The sequence below is a fragment of the Pygoscelis adeliae genome, unplaced genomic scaffold (genome assembly GCF_000699105.1).
Source record: "Pygoscelis adeliae isolate BGI_AS28 unplaced genomic scaffold, ASM69910v1 Scaffold298, whole genome shotgun sequence".
NCBI lineage: Eukaryota > Metazoa > Chordata > Aves > Sphenisciformes > Spheniscidae > Pygoscelis > Pygoscelis adeliae.
In genome coordinates, this window is record NW_008825303.1 from 3,047,432 (window position 1) to 3,068,268 (window position 20,837).

The window sequence follows — 20,837 nt, forward strand, 5'->3', positions numbered from 1 at the left end:
AACCTGTTTTACTGGCACTGTGCATCATTGGCACTCAGTGCTGAACATGCATACATTAAAAATCCCTTATCTCCCAGTTAAAGGGCTGAAAAAAGTGAAATAATTTTGAGGGTTACTTCCATCTCAGATTTTCCATCAATTATACCTGCTTCATCAGTTCCTGAGTTCATGCTCTGAACTCAGGTTCTGTACTTTCCTAAGAACAGGTAAAGACTAGATTAACACTTGCAACAAAGGAAGCATAAATACAGAATTCACTGTTACCTTCTGCGTTAGCAAAATTATTAGATTTTTGGTAGTAAAATAGAGAGTTCCAAAGGCCTGAATTCTAGTTTTAGCTGGTAAAACAGACTTATTTTTAAGTTTTGCAATTCAACACACTTCACAAAGTTTGGATTTTGCCTTTAAATCCTTTTTAAACTGTTATAATTCAGCTTTACATTTGATTAATGACTTCCCTTCACGTGACACAACTGTAGCTCTGGAACTGGCTACTGCAGTAGTATCCAAAGCTGAAAAACTGATAGATTAAAAAAATAATCCATTCTTCATATAGAAATACATCATATGTTTAGCTAAAATGAAGCTTAAAGTTATAACTTTGGATTACCTATAAAAAAAAAAAGAGTAGCAACTACTTTCAGAAAGAACAAAACCCCAAAACATTGATGAAAGCTCAGTTAAGATAATGTGTGAGTCTTTATTTTTAAACACTTTGGCTGCAAAATGCCCACTGCCCAATACAAAAGAAGGCTTTTTGGTGTAAACCAATGCACTATGTATCAAAATTTTCATATGGCTAAGAGCCAAAAGACACATATCATGTATACAAAAGAAAGGCAGTAGGTTACAACATGACAGTATCAACGACTCCGCAGGGTCCCACCGCACCGTTGCAAGGGTGGAGGTGGAAAGGGCGCAGGACTGATGGGGGGCTCAGGGGCCTTCGCCAGCTTGTTTTCATCCACAGTCATGAATTTGCCTTGCCAGCTGCTGCCAGAGGTCAGCCCTGCTGCTGGTCCCGTGACACTCCTGCCACCGCAGCCAAGCTGAACTGATGCTCGAGCACTAAAGACTGGCCACCCCGATCTGCACTACAGATTAGTATAAAATGTAGATAGCACAAACAACAGTGGCTCATAAATATGCCTATTTAACTGTGGGCATGTGGCTACTTTTTTTTTTTTTTAACATGAAAACTGTGCACGTGTGTACTTCTATTTTTTCCCATAGAACATTCTGTATAATTGCACATTTAAGTCTTGACAGGATATATACTGATTACCTATGTAAATATCCTAACGCACCAAAACTAGGAGATATGCTGCTATTAGAAGCTCAGTAGGAAAAAAAGCTGTGTAATTTCGAAGCACCATTGGCACATGAAGTGCCACAGAATTGGCTGAACCTGATGTCAGAAAGATGAAGGCATGCTCCAACAGGAATACTCAAATTGAACAAAACTGGGGCCTCTTTGTCCAGTACAAAAATCAACAATATTTTAAAGCCTGTCCTGAACATAGCCATAACTAAACACAGAACTTTGAGAATTAACACGCAAATTAATTTAGCGGGTAATACCTTTGGCCTTAGAAGTCATATCAGTATTAACCAAATTAAAATGCTTACATAAGCTTTTTATTCCCCCCCAAAAATCTGACTTCTAAATAGACTTATTAGTTCTAAGGATTAAAAGGACATGCTGTTGTTTCTGCCAGTAGTGTCCTCTAGTGGAGAAATGGGAGATATTAAGTAAACAAGAAAACAGAAGTGGGCCGCATCACAGAAATCACCCTGTCAAGGAACACCTCTCAATCACAAATGTGCCTATAAAAGTTTGGCATCTTGACCAAGCTTTTCATTACTATACTAATGCTTAAACATAAATGTTAAGTAACTTTTTAAAGCTTCAGTTAAGACTGAGAAATGCATCAGTTGTGAGGCTATATACAATAGTCGGTTGAGTGTGTCAAATAAGATACAGATAAAGTGCCTGTGTGTGTATGCATGTATATACAATGTGGCTATAATTTGGGTAAAGCCACTAGTCCATGACTTAGGTAAATTCACTAAAACAGTAATTTTCACCCTTTTTCATATATAATGCCCTATGATGCTTTTTCTGATTTAGTAAGAGGGTGACAGATAAGCTGACACCTCCTGTGATTTCTCCAGCCCTCAATGAATCCATGTACCAGACTCTATGCTGGGTTTCTTCTAGAGGTGTAGGTATCCTTAACACTGACCTAGTGACTGTAGCTTGCCTACAGAAATGCTCTGCTACTGAAATGAGGCATCTGTTCTATTCACAACTCCTAAACTCATCTAGCATTGTCTTCCTCTCTCCACCTCTTCCTTCTCCTACATAAAAGCCAACCAAAATAATTTTGTGTGGAAAAAAAATCATCACAGTTTTTTTTAGGACCACAGATTTTTGTCACCGTCTTATTCTCAGCTGACTCTTCAATGCTCCAAAGACAAAAATTATTCATTTTGAAAAGATTACTGAATCATTGCTCTGTCTCCTAACACTCCTGCTTTCTTCAAGATACTGATCATCCTTGCCTCTAAGGGGTCTAGCTGATTAACAGAACTAAGTTAAACTTGGATCAATTGTTTTCAGCCAAAATTTAGGTTTAAAATTTGCTGCTTCTAATTCATCTTGACTGTTTTCTTCCATTATGAAATAGAAGCCACAAACCTCAAGCTATGGCCTGTGTGCTTTAAAGCTAGTCTGATTTTTTCCAGTGACATCACCTAGCACAATATGCACTACCTATTTATGTCACTCTTGCTTAGCTTACGAATTCAAACTTCCTTCAAGAGTGTGATATCAAATTACAGTAACTTGTCTGACACTCATTCAAAACAACAAAAATTATGTGGAGCAATAATGCCATATCCAGTTCAAATATAATCAATAGCAAGTCAAGGAAAGCTTAAAGATACATCATTGCCTTTCAGCTGGTCCAGAATTCTGTTCTTCTGAAAAATAAAATCCAGCCATTAAATTCAGCGTCTTTTCAACACTCTCTTTGATGGCTACACTACCCTGCTACACTAGAAATATGCAGCTACCTAGGTGCTTGAGCCAGCTTCACAAATTTCTGCAGCACCAGAATCAAATGCATGAGTTTGGGAATCACAAATCCCACTGTATTTTTAACTATACTTAAATAAGTAACAATACTGAGTATTTATAGCAGGGTATGTGCTTCTAAAATCTATTTTGTCTGTATATACGCATATCATATATATGGTTATACACACACACACACAGAGGGGCAATTTTAAATGTCTGTAGAGACTTTTGAAGAAAGTTATCATGAACGGTACAAAAGCTTACACGTGTTCCATTTAGCATGGCATTTCTTCCATACCTTAGTTCTTTGGCAGTTTTTAATTTTACTGTTTCAGTTTCTGATGATTCAGAGTTTGTATTATTGGAGGAGGGGAAAAAAAAAAAAAATCAGGCATAGCCAGCCAGGCAATTCCGTGTGCCTTCCAAAAACTGGCCTATTAATCTTCACACACTATGGTCACCATACCCAATGGGCCTGACAGTTTAGAGAATAAAACATAAATACTGGGCCTGACTGTGTTGTTAAAGCCAACCATTTCTGACAGTCTTTACAATGGGATAAACACTGTCTGTCTACAGTCCCCATGTATTTGAAAGCTACGACAAACATTTTGCTGAAATGTAAATAACTGACATCACGACTGCTGAAGCAGAAGGCTGAAAAACCTATCTAAAAATCACAAACCCAAAAACATTGCCTGACACAAAACAAACCATTAATGGTCACTGAGAGAGCACTTTTTAGAGGTCATAAGCATCGAGATCCCTTTTTTTAAGAAGTATTAAAACACTGCAGTCAATTAATAGCTCAGATTCACACAATTTTCAGTTAAAAAATTACACCTTTTCTAAGGAAGTAACATTTTTCCCCTGAAATCTGTTTCCAGTAAGAATACTATTCTGAATTAGTAATAAAAATAAGTATCTTAAAACAGCCTACTGAAAAGCAGCTAGTTTTAGATTTGTATGAAGAGAGCTGGTAAATAACTATAAGCACCATGGCCCAATTTATTAAAAGCCTCCTCTTCTATTCTTCTGGTTCCACTTTACTTCCACACTTTAACAACTTAATTTGCACTCACTATTATTTACTGAGATTTTTTACAGCACCTAGAGAGCCTGAAGGAGATCAGGGACACAGCTACCCTCAAAATTGTACAAAATCATAGCAAGTTTTATGAACATCAGAACCAGTGAAATCTTGTTTGTTAGGGCTTTGTGCCTTGTGGCAGACACCTGAGCTTCAGCTGTAATGTTTGCTTAGGCTGGGACCTTTATAAAACCCCTATCCTTCCCCTGTGGCTGCAGCCCTCTCCTCAGGAGCACATCTGTAAGATTTTCAATCAAATCACTTAGTTAAAGGAATCTTACAACTTGTGTTGTGATGAAGATCTTTTTCAAACTAGTGGTCTGATAAGAAACATCATATAAAAATAATTCCAGTTAAGGGGATTAACTGCTGCACTTGGATTCCAAAAATCATGAGGTTCCCTCATGATCACATTGAATCTCTGTGTCATACTCCCAGTCAGAAGGACGAGATGTCACATGTAAGTATTGTCCAAATTTAACTAAAGTGATTTAACTGCAGTGTTTTAGCTGCAGCTGAGCCAGGTGAAAAGGGTACTGCCCTCAGCTGCTTGTCACCGTCCTCCTTATTGAAGGTAGCAACCTGCCACATTCCTCAGAAGAATGGTGTCTGTCATCTCTGCCTAGCCCAGACCTATCAAAATCACCTAGAATACTTTAAACATTTAAAAGTAGGACTTTTAAAGCCTGGACCCCCCAAAAAAACCCCTAAAAACAAATTTTAGGAAGAACTTCGGGGAAGTGATGTTCTGTCAGCAAGTCTAAGGATGACCATATGAGAGGCAGTAACCTCTGACCCGGGTCAGGTTCATAGCCTTGGAAATATACGTACTTCAGTCAGTGTAACGTCTAATGTCTATGCAGTAGAAAATGTTGTGGGTTTGTTTTTTTTTAAATCAGTAAATCTCACCTCTATACATTGAGGGAAATAGATGATATAAGCATAAGCAACTTAAAACTGTACCTGTAGCGACACTAATAGGATACACAGCTTTAAATATACTGATTTCTGAAAGTGTTTCCTATTACAAGACATTTCTGTATCAGTGCTCAAGTCAAATGTGAGCAGTTAATCTGGGATTCCTTGCACATCTGAAACACACTGCTGCCCTTGGTAATGGATGTGTAAAATTAGTCCCATCAAAGAATGAACACATATAAAATCAAAAGAACTGTGGCAGAAAAACTGCTTTAGCCCTGCAGTTTCAAACATCAGCTCTGCCTTCTTTAAGAGGGTACATGAGTTTTTCTTTTAGCATCAAAGGCCCATTCGCAGGAGATCTTAAACTGAGCGTTACCAGATCTTATTAAGAGCTTGAAGAGTCCCATATGACAATCTGCCAACATCAGGCCAGGGCTTTTTGGTAACATTTGCATGCATTTTGCTGTTGTGTCTGTGTGTGTGTGTTTTTTTAATATGCTTTTAAACAAAGTAGAGGTGAAAGTGAATACAACTTCCTTCCAGGATTTCTGCCAGAAAGGATGAGAGACTATGTCCAAAACCCAAGGACTGCCTTCCAATAATCTGGAGCACACCCAAACCAGCACCCTAGCAGTACGTGTTGTAGATACATCTTGGAGACAGCATACCAGGTGTATACAACACCATCTGGATTTGCACCTCCCGCTTGACGTTACTAGCAGAAGCAAGGACACATGACCTGAGGGGTACAAATCTATTTAAAACTAGAACAACGTTGTGGTTTATGACTTTATAGCACCTTTTATGTTTAATTAAACATTGCATACCACAGGCTGTATGCAATTAATGGCCATACTCCTTGTCAGATCCTCAAAACCTGCACTTCAGCTTGCTTACTTGCAAATATTTTTCTGGCATAGGGTGCAATACTTCTAGTGGTTGTGGAGTTTCATCCAAGCAAGCCAACGTGGACACATCAAGAAGTGCCTGGAGATCCAACAACCACTTGAAGCAAAGCAACGCAACTCCTCTTTCGTTTATTAGCACTCAAATCATGCACTGGATTCAAAGTGAAAGTTGTCGATTTTGCTGCATTGCATGGGGAACCGGCGGCAGCGGCCTATGAATTCTGTGTTAATGAGAAGCCGGTAAGGTGCTACAATAAACAGACAGGACTTCAAAAATACAGTGGTTAAGATGTATCTTTGCCCAAGAGACAGATTTCTCAAATCTGACTATCTAGAGGATATGCCGTTACAAAAACTTTTTAGTTTACATTAAACAAACTCTTCGTGCTATATTGGTGAAATCACTTGGCCCCAAGTGCAGACTCTGCTTATGTCCAGCAAACCAGGAAGGCATGCAAAACAAAATCAAGTTTAATCAAAACAATAATCACGGCATGCCTCATCCTAGAACATTCTCATGTTATAAAAGAAGTCCAGAAGTGAGAAAAAGCCTTATTCGTTACTATGAAACACAACAGATGAAGACTAAGTCCAAAGAGGAATTTTTAGTCTGATTCGATTCTACCTGAAGGCAAAACCCAGTGAGACAGGGCTGCCAATCTTTTGTATGTGGATTTTTTGTGATTCAAGTCTGCATAAAGAATACACTCCCACCCTTTAATGCTGTTTTAGTACAGTCATGGAATTTCTAATGAGCTGAATAACCTTTCCTTCTGTTGAGAAATTTAATGGTATTTATTTTTCTTATTTACTGTTACCAACAGCAGCTCAGCATTTTTATTTCATGGTTTTTAAAACAAATCTTTATTTCCCTGGTGAGACTGTATAAATACATTTTTCAGTCAGTGTAAACTATTAACAAAAGAAAAATCCAGTGTTTCACAGTGTGACTGAAAAGAGGGTTTTTTGGATCAATTTTATTTTACAATACTTTTGCATGACTTCTTCTGAGCCTGAAGAATTTCTAGTAAGTGGCAAGGATCTATTGTAGTGAACTCTGTCCTCCCTCAGGGCAATTCTTTATTCAACCCAGGCCATTAGCAAGGGTAAATCAATGTTATCAGCTCACACACACTGACAGCCTGTGTGGTTCCCACTCCCTCATTCCTCCCGCCACATTATGGTATATTTTTATGCTCTCCAGGGAAATTCAATTAACAGTGTTAGTCTCCTCCTCTCAGTCGATGACTGACACCATCAAGATTCTTTTCACTGCCCATTGACATGTAAGATGTGTCTGCTGATTTCTTGACTTGCAAGTTAACAAGAGAATTACTATCCACTTCTATAAATGACTATGTACGATCTGTGCCGTAAACACAGTGACAGCTATTGAAATCAATCTTTCTTGACCTTATTGATTAGGACACTCAGATATAATAACACTTCTTCAGTGGTAGAGTAATGTTTTGGGGGTAAAAACCCAAATCAACAACAAAACAATGCATGCCTATTAATACTATCAAATTTATCTTTTACTTCCCTACTACAGACTCAACAAGCAGTAAAACGTTATGAACAATTAATGGTTAACATTCAGCTGCAATTCATGTCTCATTCAAAAAAAAAAAATCTCAGAAAACATCTACTGATGAAAGGCTGGATACAACACCACTTCCCGGTAATAGTTTCCAGTAATTATTTAGATAACTTTCAAAACAGATACATCTTTTTATAGTCTTCATGCAACAACATGTTTTCTATATTTTGAAATAAATTATTGAAAAATTAATTTGTTAACACAAACATTGCAAAATTTGAAAATGCTACAACTCTTTCAAAAATGCTATTAAACTTGATCAGCAGCTCAAAGCAACTAATAGAATACATGGCAGAACCCTATGCATCCCAGGCAGCGTTTAGTATTTAAAAGCATGTGATACTAACAATTGTGTTCCACACTGACTAAGCTGTGAAAAGCATCAAGCAGAGCTCTCGTCTTCACAGACACCAACTCTGAACCACAATGATGCAACCCCCTCCCCAGATTTCATTAATTTGGTTTCTCTCAGAAATAATTTTCATGATTTCTTGATTACGGATATGAAAGAAGTATTTTCTAATGGTTAGAGAGAGAACAGTACATAATGGTCCAGCTGAAAACTAAATACCGTGGTCCTAATAGAGAAAAAAAATGCATTAGAAGACACAAAGCACTGTGGCAGCAGACTGACCATGATGAAACAGTAAAAAAGATGCAAATGCTATGCTAGCAATTAAAAAAATCTAACATTTACCATAAATCAAAACATGCTCTACAAACACTGCACTTAAAAAATTCAAAACATAGAAATATCCCATGTGTATGCACATCATACCTTCATCCTTCATCAAAGACCTACCCAAAAAAATACAGGCTTTGTTGTACTCCAGGAAAACTCAACAGATTTGTGCTCCTTCAAAACTCAGCCATAACACCACAACATGGTGGCTGTGACAGTAAAGCTGGCTCCAATTCTTTCCTCTGTTCTCTGCTAACTCTTTTGGCCCCTTATTGTAAGTTGGCGGGTATGCACTATAAATTAGATGACTGAAATGGCCCAGGTTAAAGACAATCCTAATGAAGATACAGTGGAAGTACAGCTTGTCATTATCCAGATGATCCAGCATCAGTCAAGTATGTTTTCAGCACTTCTGCAAAACTGTCTATATAAAATCTGATGTCTAAATAAAAGCATCCACTGCTGCAACCACCACAGAAAAATGTAATAGCAGACACTGCTTGTTACACAGAAGTCATGTATTTATCAATACATGTTTAAAACACTCCCAAATCCAAACTGATGATTTTTGAGGGCAACACAGTTTATAGGTTAATCGTAAGTTACACAGTAACAGTCACAATACCTCTTTTTCCAGAATACGAGAGATCTCTCCTAAAGTCCTGTCCAGAGCAGAAACCTTGTTGTTCCCCAACGAACAGCTATCCTGCATTTGGAGGTGCTTTAAAAGGTCTTTTGCTAATCGCTGTAACCTTCAACATTAAACAGAAAACAAAGAGCAGTTAAAGCAAAAACTCTCCTCATTTTTACATTATTACATTAACATTACAGTTACGCAGTTTACATAAACTTCCATCTTTGTAATGAAACGCTAACTGAATTTTAATAAAGCAATCATGAAAATCTGTGTAAAAGTTATTACCATCTATACTGAACAGCATGTAAAATATGTAGCACAGCAAGGAGATACAGGCAGCTTAGAGTGTCTATGACATTTCACTATCTACTTTTTCAGGGAAATGGCATAGAAATGGTGTGAACAGTACAGCCATACAGGTGTTTCTTTATTAGCTACATGTTTGTTTCTGTTGTTGTTCAATAGAGTTTATGTCCCTATTCTCCCTCCACAGCTTATCCTGTTAGTTTTTGCCATCTTAATTTTCAACATGGTTTCATCACCCTTTTCTTTCATCATTCAACCCTTTTCGCCCACCTAGCCAAGTAGTTCACTCTTGAGATGAGTAAGAGAAACAGAACAGCAGACTACTTGGCTAATTTCTTATAGGCATCATAAAAGAAATGGCTCTATAGGGTTATTTGAGTATGTGAAAAGTAGTGACTTTGCAGACTACCTCAGAAAGGGCATTTTACTAATGAGGGTCAGTAATGAAGCCAAAATGCAGAGGTGGGAGAGATGTAGACACACGTGTGTTAGGATTCATTTCAACTTTACACATCTACATCTGGGCTATTCACCTATGCTCTCCTGCTAGGCAGTGAAAAGAAATATGCAGTACCAAGGCACCATTCATCTCATCCTAAGGTCTAAAATAAAACAGTCAAAAGACACTCATAATGTATCTTTTTTTGCCCTGAATATGAAGTCAGTAACTAGCTCAGATGTAGACTTCTACATCTGTAGATGCCTTAAGGCAGATGATACAAATGCTAAACAGAGTCCCTTGACTGGAGACTGAGAGAAGTAGGGAGGAAGTATCATTTGGTACTTGCCATGTATTTGTCAACCATTGCCTTAATACCTGCTACTGGCTGCTCTTAATGACAGGCTCAGCGTTTGGTGGACCTTTGGTTTGATCTGTTGAGCAATTTGTACTGAAAGTGGGACGAAGCTGGTAATTGAGCAGGATGAGTGGGAGAAATACCGTTGTGACTAGAAGCAAACATAGCTCTATAGGAAGGAAAAAAGAGGGGAAGGGTATCAATGCTTATCATAAAATGGGAGATCCTCAGTGTAAAAGGGCCAGAAAGCATTCACAAAGTGACCACAGAGTAATAGCAAAGAGAAAATCACATTAACTAGCCTCTGAGTGGCAAGAAAGGAGACGGAATGGCTGGGGAATGTACCACAACAGTCACATGTATAAAAAAAAAATAAATCAGAATATTCATTTGGGGCAATGTCCTGGTTAGTTAGTTAGTTTTAGTTAGGTTAGAGTTAGTTTTCTTCCTAGAAGCTGGTACAGTGCTGTGTTTTGGATTTAGCGTGAGAATAACGATAACACACCGATGTTTTAGTTGTTGCTAAGTGGTGCTTACACTAGTCAAGGACTTTTGGGCTTCTCCTGCCCTGCCAGCGAGAAGCTGGGAGGGGGCACAGCCAGGACAGCTGACCCAAACTGGCCAAAGGGATATTCCATACCATGGGACGTCATGCTCGGGATATAAACTGGGGGGAGTTGGCCGGGGGAGGGGTGACCGCTGCTCGGGAACTGGCTGGGCATCGGTCGGCGGGTGGTGAGCAATTGCGTTGTGCATCACTTATTTTGCATAGTCTTTTATCAATATTATTATTATTTTCCCTTCCTTTTCTGTCCTATTAAACTGTCTTTATCTCAACCCACGAGTTCTACTTCTTTTTTCCCCCGATTCTCTCCCCCATCCCACTGCAGTGGAGGCAGTGAGCAAACGGCTGTGTGGTGTTTGGCTGCCTGCCGGGTTAAACCACAACAGGCAAGAATAGAGAGTTTCCACTTAGTCAATAGGAAACCGGTACTCTGTACCTTTTCTTTGAAAAAATTAAGAACTTTGTTAAAAGTTTTCAAGAGACTGACGATACCTATATGTTTTTAAAGTACAAACAAAAATGATTTGCAGAATTTTGAGTCCTGGACTTCTTATCATCTGGTCAGCTGAATCTACTAATATTCAGCCAGGATTTTTCTATGACAAGAAAAATAAAGGGAGGTTACATCCTGATGAGATTTTCTGCACTGCTATTTCCTCTGTGAAAAATGAGGTTGGAGGAAACCTCTGTCTAACTAAGTAAGCCACAAGCTAAAAAGGGAAAGAAAACTAAAAGTCAAAACACAAATAATTGCAGGACTTGGGACAGTGAATCAGATGACCACTAACTCTGCTGAGCGTAAGGAGTGGATCGCAGCACCAATGAAAAGCTGAATTGCTGCAGCCCAGGAAGTTGATCTAGAAGCAGAGTATTTCAGGTATTCTCACAGAACGTGATTTAGAATGGCTATTGCTTTGGCAATATCCTAGCTCATTAAGCAAAAATAAAGACTTTCTCTCTTCGAAACATCTACCCAAATTCCATGATTAAAGCATATATAAAGCACTGAAAAAAGCCCACCATGCTATATCGTAACTTGATCTGACAGAAGACAGCAAGATGGGTTTCCATTTGCTTCATTTAACATCAGAGGAATGGAATTCAACCAGGATTAACCACAGAGGCTAAAGAAAGGAACTTTCCTAATCTACATCAGGCATCAGCATACAAAGTGTGTAAGGTTTATCAAAACACTGCTCACAAGGACTCAAATAGAAAATAACTATATTACATTGTCAACTTGTGTTGACAAATTCCCTTTCTTTCTCTTCAGTCTATAAAGATGCGACGCAAGTTAAACGTCACGTTCAGTTTCTGTCCTTAGTTTAAAAAAAAAAAAAAAAAAGCTGTACAACACATTAACTCTCAAGGAAAAGCTTCCAGCTTTCTGTTTTGGCTAAAAGTCTTTCTGGACACTTTTACCAAAATTCAAGCTTTTTAATTGTGTGTTCAGCATCATACAGTAAGAAACACGAAGAATAAATTTTCAGTTCTGCCACATTAAAGAATTACCTCTTACATCCTCATACCCTACTGTATGTTGGTCATCTGCCAAAAAAAGGTAACATATGCTATGCGATCACATGGGGAAGAAAAGGGAAATAAAAACTCCCTCCTTCCACCAACTGAACCTTGGAGAAATTATTTTAATATCCTTTATACTGATGTCGTGGTTTAACCCCAGCCGGCAACTAAGCACCACCCAGCTGCTCGCTCACTCCCCCCCACAGTGGGATGGGGGAGAGAATCAGAAGAGTAAAAGTGAGAAAACTCGTGGGTTGAGATAAAGACAGTTTAATAGGGAAAGCAAAAGCCGCGCACACAAGCGAAGCAAAACAAGGAATTCATTCACTACTTCCCATGGGCAGGCAGGTGTTCAGCCATCTCCAGGAAAGCAGGGCTCCATCACACGTAACAGTTACTTGGGAAGACAAACGCCATCACTCTGAACGTCCCCCGCTTCCTCCTTCTTCCCCCAGCTTTATATGCTGAGCATGACGTCACATGGTGTGGAATCTCCCTTTGGGCAGTTGGGGTCAGCTGTCCCGGCTGTGTCCCCTCCCAGCTTCTTGTGCCCCCCCAGCCTGCTCGCCGGTGTGGGGGGGTGAGAGGCAGAAGAGGCCTTGACTGTGGGGTGGGGGGGTGAGAGGCAGAAAAAGCCTTAACTGTGTGTCAGCACTGCTCAGCAGCAACGAAAACATCCCTGTGTTATCAACACTGTGTTCAGCGCAAATCCAAAATATAGGCCTGTACTAGCTACTGGGAAGAAAATTAACTCTATCCCAGCCAAAACCAGCACAAATGACTTCCTGGCAGTGTCAGAGAAATAAGAATAATTTTAGGACTGTTTCAAAGGACTAGAAATCTATGCAAGTTGACTTGTGCTTGGATATAGAATTTATCATTGCTATGAACGGATTTGGAAAGAGAGAACTCTGTACGTACTGTACTCCTTGTACACTCTTTGTATGAACTGTAGATTAATAAAGCATGGTATCAACACCTGATCCAGCGACTACATGGAAATACTGTTGAGTCCAAATCCAAACATTTCAATCAAACAATTATTTAATCTTCCTTCTGTCCTCGAATTTGCATTCCTCCAATGCTTACTATGCTGTACAGGGAATGATAAATAACTGAAAATTTACTGGGCTAAATAAAAGGGAAAGTTAATGTCTTTTTATCTAAAGTTATTTACATCTCACTAATTAAGATTTTAGTATTGCCCACAAACAGATAATTCAAAATGCAGAAGAAATATCATAAAGGACACAAGGCACGGATTGGTCTTGGAATGTTAGCATAACATAAACTTTAATAAATAGTATGTTCAGCAAATACAAATACATTATCTGATCTTTTTGCACTGCAAATGGGAAAATGAGGGATATTCATATTAAAGGTTTATATAGCAAATACATAAACACAATTAAAACAAAGTATTGTATGAATTAAGGGTTTCTTTTTAGCGTGGGCTAAGTATTTTTAGCAGGTTTAATATATTTTATAAGCTAAAGGAAAGAGATCTGTTAATATTTACAGGCCACATTTCATGTCTAGAAAAAAAGCCTTGAAATAGTAACATCAATGTATTTCAGCACTTCCACATTTAAATCCATGATTTCTTGGCTGTACACTGAATGTATGCAAGGAAGTATTAGTACGACTTGGCAGAGCGCTGGATGCTGTGCAGTTCCTGTACGGAAGGAGCAGTTACTCCTCCCGTACGTTCCTGCCTAGGGCGGCCAGATGCCAGCCAGCCACACAGCCCCAATTCTTCCTGATGCAGCCTGTGCCTGGAGAGAACTGAGAAAGTCTGTGGCAGTTCCTGCCCGGCCTGAAACAGGGAGTTATGCTGTATCCTCTTAAAGCAACGTACAGCCCCTGCACTATTCTGTACTGCCTGCAGTTTGACCCCCTGCAGTAAAATTAATACACACGGTGGCACACGTGGCATACTCTGATCGCTCTAGGTGCACAATGGAAAACACCATTCTACATCTTGACATAGTCCCAAACACCGCTGGACATGAAACATCTAAATCTGCAGCTTCACACACCTTCTTTAGTTTTTGAAATGGAACCTGCCTGAAACATGATGAAAAGTTCCTATAAATTTTCTGAATTTATTTGAATACCTGTAAGAATGCCCTAGCAATTCTCTGCAGATGAAATCTACTCTCCACCCAATCATAAAGCAGGTATTTAAGTTTAATTTAATTTTATTTTATTTATACTTCGGCTCTTCTATAGTTCACATAGCTGTTTGGAAACTGAATTTTGCACAAATACTTCCAGCTTCAGAGAGTATCTGATTTTTTCCCAGTAATCAGTATTTTGGTATAATACCTTATAACTGGTCTAAATGGACCCTATCCTACTACACCAAGAAAACCTATAAGGTAAGTTTATCTTGTGAATGCACTGATACACCATAGGGAAAATAAGAAAGAACTGTATTGTTAAAGGCATTTAGCTTTGGGCCTCTGTAAGAACAAACTTCACACTACATTCCCATCTTTTCTCCAGCAGACTCTTACAGGAAATAATTTTTCATTTCCTAACTCTTCCTTTTTTGTGCTGCAGTCCTTTTTCAGGATAATAGTCGTTCCCATTTCCATACTATCTGAAATGTCCCTTTACATAGTTTAAAAAAAAAAAGGGGAAAGTAAAAAAAAAGTTAAAAAACCCAATTCCTTCTTGCATGAGGAGAGACTGGCTAAAGTATTAGGCTAGGGAGTTACATTTTTTTGTCCTGCAATCCTGCTAACTCCCTTTAGGCATATGGCAATCTTTCATTACCTTACTTTCCCTGCTTGTATTAAAGGATGACAATTACACTTTGCTACCTGCAGATTGCTTTAACACTGAAATATATGGCCTTTGGATTAGAAGATACTAAGTACATGTAAAGAACACTGACTTTGTGAAAACATTTTCCTTCCTTTTAAAAATGATGGACACTAGAGAATGCTGTAAACAGAAAAAACATCACTGACACACCTTTTGATAGGCTAACTTAACAGACTGGACACGAAATAATTTCATTCAGATCAGTTCTCAGAGAATACGAATTAATACTACAAATCCATCAAGAGTCCACCAGCATTTATCAAATGACCTAAGTGCCACCAGTGACCAACCAGTTAATGCACAGTGGAGAGAGGCCAGGGAGCAACAGACTGGCTGCCCCCAGGTGAGAACGTATGTAGTTCTTTTCCTTGAAAGTCCCTCTCACCACATGAAATAGTTCAGAGAGCAAAATACCTACTAAATAAGGCAGTATTTGGAATTATTCCGCCCCTCGCACATTACAGGACACAATTTTTTTAATAGATACTAAAAAGAAAAAAAATCTGTAACAAACATCTTCTTAAAAAGAACTACTTAAAACCTTTCACAATCCCACTCAGGAATCAGATTCAGTACTCTGAAACTGAAAAAGGTATACATACCATGTCTACCAAAGCAGGATCAACCCTGTCTGCTTACTGATATTAGTTTATTACCAATGTAAAGCTTAGAAAGCACTCGGATCAGTGCTTCCTTAGTGCAAAAGGTTTTATAAATCTGCAAACCGTAAACTAACAAGAACTACTGAAACAATCCATCAGCTGTAGCAGGAAATCAGTGGTCTCATAATATTAAGGTGGCTTAATCTTAAAGGTGATCTAAAAAGGCTTTTTACCTGCCAAAGACTAATTCTGGGTTCTGTCTTTTTTCTGTAACAACTGACAACGTGACTAAGAACTAAAATCAGATAAGAAATTGCATTCCATAAATGGTTTTAGTTGTTTGCAAAGACACAATCGATTTGGGAGGAGAGGAGGGAGTAAACAAATGTGGCGTAAGCAAGGAAGCGTAAGTTATATTTAATGATTTCATTCTAAAACACATTCACTTCTGTTAAGCAAATAAATACATCTACCAATTGTGTCACATTTTAAATGGAATTTTAAAAAAACTTTTTCATTTTTAAATTCCACAGCCCACTAAGTTAAAAAGTATTTTCTGTTCATTAGTACACTTCCACTCCAATGTGAATACCTCAAACCTTCCTCAGGAACAAACAAAAAGTATTGGCTTTTGTTTTGACACAAAGAACACATTTAGCACTCTCACTTTTTACCCACTTCATTCTGTGACATGACTTCTCTCAATAACTTTGCGGATCTCCTGAGAGCGTGTGTCGGATAGCTGTTAAGACTCCTAGTATTGGCAAGAGTTTGCTCTCTCTCAGCCAGGTACAGCAGCAGTTAATATTAGCTCATAGCACAGTACATTGTGTTCCCGCTAAAAAGGCAATAGTCTAACTATTTTCATAGCTTCCTAATGTAATAATGTTTCAGTGGAGATCTGTTTGTTTCTTTCAGCTGATTCTTCTTCCTACTGTTCTTGGTTAAATGGGATCCTGTACTTACTTCTGTTAAAAAGGTGTTTTCCTATTAATTTTTTCTGTATTAAGTATATGTTTTTCCATGTAAACAGATATGGTCTGGGCTAAAACTCTTGCCTCATGAAATTTCTTGTCCTCTCATCCTTTCCTTTAAAGAGAGAGAGAAAACTACCCTTCCCTATCCTTCTTCAATTTTTTTAATGTATTGTGTAAACAAGTTTTAATAGAAATAAACTGGGCTTCTGGTTGACTCAGTCCTCTGTTTCTTCTTAAAAAGTCGGTTCATACTAGTGCTCCCATCACTACCCCCTCGATATCAAAGAAGCCTGCAAACATTTGAGCCCAGATGGTAGGTAAAAAGTTGTGTAATTTTGGAAATAATAACTATATCTGAAACTATGCTCTAAAAATTTAGATGTAAGCATCAGCTAGATCACTAGATTTCTACATGAAGACTGCAAAAGAAATCTCCCAGAAGATCTGTGATGACAAGTGAGCTACACAGTGGCCATCACGCTAGTTCACATCTAAAAGGGTACAGCCCTAACAGAGGCAGTAAAGGAGGAAAATAAGAAAGCAGATGGAACAGAAGATTCTGCCTGAAGCACACTAGCATTTCATTAAGTAAAGAGAAATTAAAATGGTAAATTCAGGATCAGTCAAGAGATTACAAAAAAAAAAAAATCTGAGTTTCTGCTGCACTGCAATTGAGACACAACTGACCAAATTACATCACTGATAATCAGAAGTCAGAAAGAAACTGAAGTGGAAGCACTACAGCTTCTCAGTATTTTCAGTCACTCAAAGGCCCCACATTTCTACTTTCTGACAACTAGACCCTAATTTTTTATTTTCTGGTAGCAAAGAAAAGCAAAACACAGAAGCTACAAATCTAAAAGTCTTTATCTGCCATGAAACTAATCTTGAAAATTGAAGTGCTGATTACTAAGAAACGAAGCCAACAACAGAACCTTCTTCCCCAATGTGTTTACGCAGGTGTGCCATCTGGTGGAGATGTTTCATTTTCTTATGTCAAACCTCAGTGATGGATTTTTATGATTTTAAAATACATACTGAGATTCAGCGGCAGGTTTTCACACTATTGAAAAGACTACATGAAAGGTAAGGCATACAGGCTAGTTGTATATCCAACCAAGGAAGCCTAACAGCAAGGATCTGAACATCTTAACCAACAGTAACTGATAAAAAAAATGCTACCTTCAAGTATAGCAGCAATTTAGGAGTGATAGAAGCAACCACAAAACATACAGGATCTGGTACAGGTTACTACCTCAGTCTGAAGACAAATATCCCCAGCCTGGAAAGTAGTCGTAATTTTAGGATGAAGGTATTTGAATCCAGCTGTTGAGACACCACAGCCTCTTGACTGACCTGCCACAGACTTCATGAGCACAACTATAAGAAAGGCATGCCATCTGCCCACTACCCTGTTTAACAATAAACTGTAAATGGATGTCTCAGAAGCATTAAGAACAGGACAAGCATGCACAATCCTCTTCACTAATCCGTTTCTCATCGCCATTTTCAGTTTAGGAATCTCTTGGGTTGGATGTAGTTTCCTAGAACTGCAGGTAAACTTTTAGCATCTGCGTGATTTCCATACCTCTAATTATATGCTGCATTAAGAATCACTGTCTTTGGTTTCTTTTGAACCTGGCTCCGTCTTCATTCTGTGCTCCCTCATTCTGATACCAGGAAGGATAGCAAACAATCAACACCCATCTTTTCCATGCCATTTATGACCTCACAGATCTCTCTAACATATCCCCATTAAAACCTTCTCCCATTATCACGCTTTTCTCCAGAATGAGAAGTGCTAGTTTACTTAATCTCTAATACAGAAGTTATACCAGAAATTATTACTGATTTCCTTTCCTGCTCTCTCTGAACCTTTAACAACTCTAGCATATCCGTTCTGAGATGAAGAACCAGAACTGCACGTAGTATTCAAAAGATGTAGATAACCCAGGCATTTGTACATAATGACATTCTTTGTTCTGTTTTTGTGCCTCTCTAAATAATTTTAACAAAGGATTGCCTTTAACTGCTAAGAGTACTGAGCTGACATTTCCTTGGAACTACCTATCACTTCTGTAAGTTCAAAGCCCACACTTTGTATGTGAAGATATAATTGAGTTCTGCCTTCCCCCTCCATTGTAGAGCACTTAATATACGCTGGATTTCACCTGCCATTTTACTGCCGAGTCACTCACTCTCTTCAAAATTATCATTCAGTATCAGCTCTTGTCCCTACTATCCTGAATATTTTTGCATCATCATCAAACTGTGTCACTTCACTGCTTGCCCTTTTTTTCCAAGTCACTTGTGAATATGTTGAACATCACAGGACTGCAGAACTCTATCGGTAACCTCCCTATTCTGCAAGGACTGATCACATATACACTCCACTTCTTTTCAGTTTTTTAAACTGATTTCCACTTATGCTACAGCTATATAGTTTCTTTTAAAATCTTTGGTGCTAGACCTTATCAAAAGCTTTTTGGAAATCCAAATGTTCTGCATCTTTTGCCAACCAGTTTCAATGGAATCAGAAAGCAAAAGCTGAGCAATTTTCAGTTTCAAACTAAGGAGGAGGATAGGAGTGATAATAGGTCTCGTTTTAATCTTACCATCCAACTGTTTTCATCTGTGTCTTATCCTAGACAATAAAAAGGTCTAGTCTTTAAAAAGCTCAATGCCAGATTAAGACATCTGTGCATTAAAATACCTGTGCTTTCACCATATGAACCTTTGTTTCTGACCAAATGGAGGCCAAACAAGATTTTCAGTCCCAGAATTCCAAGTGCTGAATTTTCACCATCAGTCTTGAAGTACAAAGCTGGAACCTTCTTGCTTCCAGGTAAGACAAAGATGAGCATATGTTCTCTTTACTATTGCATCTTACATGGTTTAAGATATGCAGTGCCTTCAGAAAAAATTGCATTTAAAAGGTCTGACCTTTGGTATTAGAAACCAATCTGTAATTCAAGATGGCAATATCCCCATATTGAGTGGGAACCTTATCACACTTGCTCCACCAGAAATTTCAGAAGCAATTCTGCTATAGACAGAGGGGGAAAAAAAGTGTATGTCTAAAATATGTAAAGTTAAATGCTTACTTGGCTTTAAATGGGGAATCAGAGACAGCATTTTTTGCTTCCATCAAACTCTCATATTCCTTTGCCCTGGAGAAGAAAATATTAATTATTATTGACTATTGTCTAAAGCATGCAGTATGTATTACCAGCGAGATAATCTAACCTTTGGGTTTTTTCTATTTCATAGTAATGCACGGCATTTCTGTCAATTCTGCCCTGTCATAATCCATACTAACGCTTAACTATTGGCCATTAACAATTTGTGATTAATATGACTACTTTAGAGTAACATCCGTACACAAGTGGTGTATTTAAGTGACTTTCCAAATGGTAAAAAATGGTGCAAGTGATATATACAACTGCAGTAACCTACTGCTTATTATAAAATTATCACATTCATCTGATGAAAATATTAGTAATTTAGACACATAGTGCAGATCAGAAGATCACTACAGAGATTATAATAAACATATAAATAATTTGTTATATTTACAGGTACAGGAGTATTTTTTATGTAAATGACTGTATTGTAACATAATGAACCCTGTTAGGCATACAGCATAGAAGTAAACACCTCCATGAATGACTGTTTTACTGCTGGAAATAGAAACACAAACCTCTTTAGTCCCTTAAAAGTATTGTTTACGCTGGCCATATGCCAAAAAAGTATGGAGGGAGACAAGCCTTTTTTTTCCACTGCTTGTTTTGACTCCAGCCAGCCTGTGCCAACCAGTGAAAGTCATCACCAGCTCATCAACCAAAACAGGGTGCACAGTAGTAATTCTGTAACCTTTTATAACCCATACACACACAAAGTAAAACTAATCCAGACACTAGGGTGATGCAGAAAAATTCAATTCTCAGAGACAGGGCCCTGTGATGAAGAAACATCCAGCAGGCAGCAAAAGCATTTAGCTATTAAAAACATTTGATCCGTTAAAATTGCTCTTTAAATTTTTATTCTGAAATGAAGACTTCACAGATGCAACACGGATCTCTAGGGACTTCAGGGAGATCAAGCCTCTTGAGGTTGTGTTCTCAGATGAACAAGGGACAACATCATTCATGGCTTGGAAAATTCTTCAGAAAAACTGTACACACACCCAAAGGAAACTTAACTGGCATGCTCGACTAAATCTGTGATTAGGTATGTGATCTGTCTGTCTCTACCAAGAGCACCCATAACAAGCCCCAGAGGAAAGTGCCAAAAGCCCCTCAGGACAGAAGGGGG

The 20,837-nt window shown here is 38.3% G+C and overlaps 1 protein-coding gene across 1 annotated transcript in view; it reads right to left on the bottom strand.

Moving 5' to 3' along the window:
- Positions 1–20,837, bottom strand: part of SCAPER (S-phase cyclin A-associated protein in the ER) — a 258,080-nt gene that overhangs the window by 69,775 nt on the left and 167,468 nt on the right. Inside the window, exons 22-23 of the mRNA XM_009330071.1 lie at positions 19,628–19,693; positions 8,909–9,035 (exon numbers count right to left, since the gene is read on the bottom strand). Of these exons, the coding sequence (XP_009328346.1) occupies positions 8,909–9,035; positions 19,628–19,693 (193 nt within the window). The remainder of the gene's footprint in view (positions 1–8,908; positions 9,036–19,627; positions 19,694–20,837) is intronic.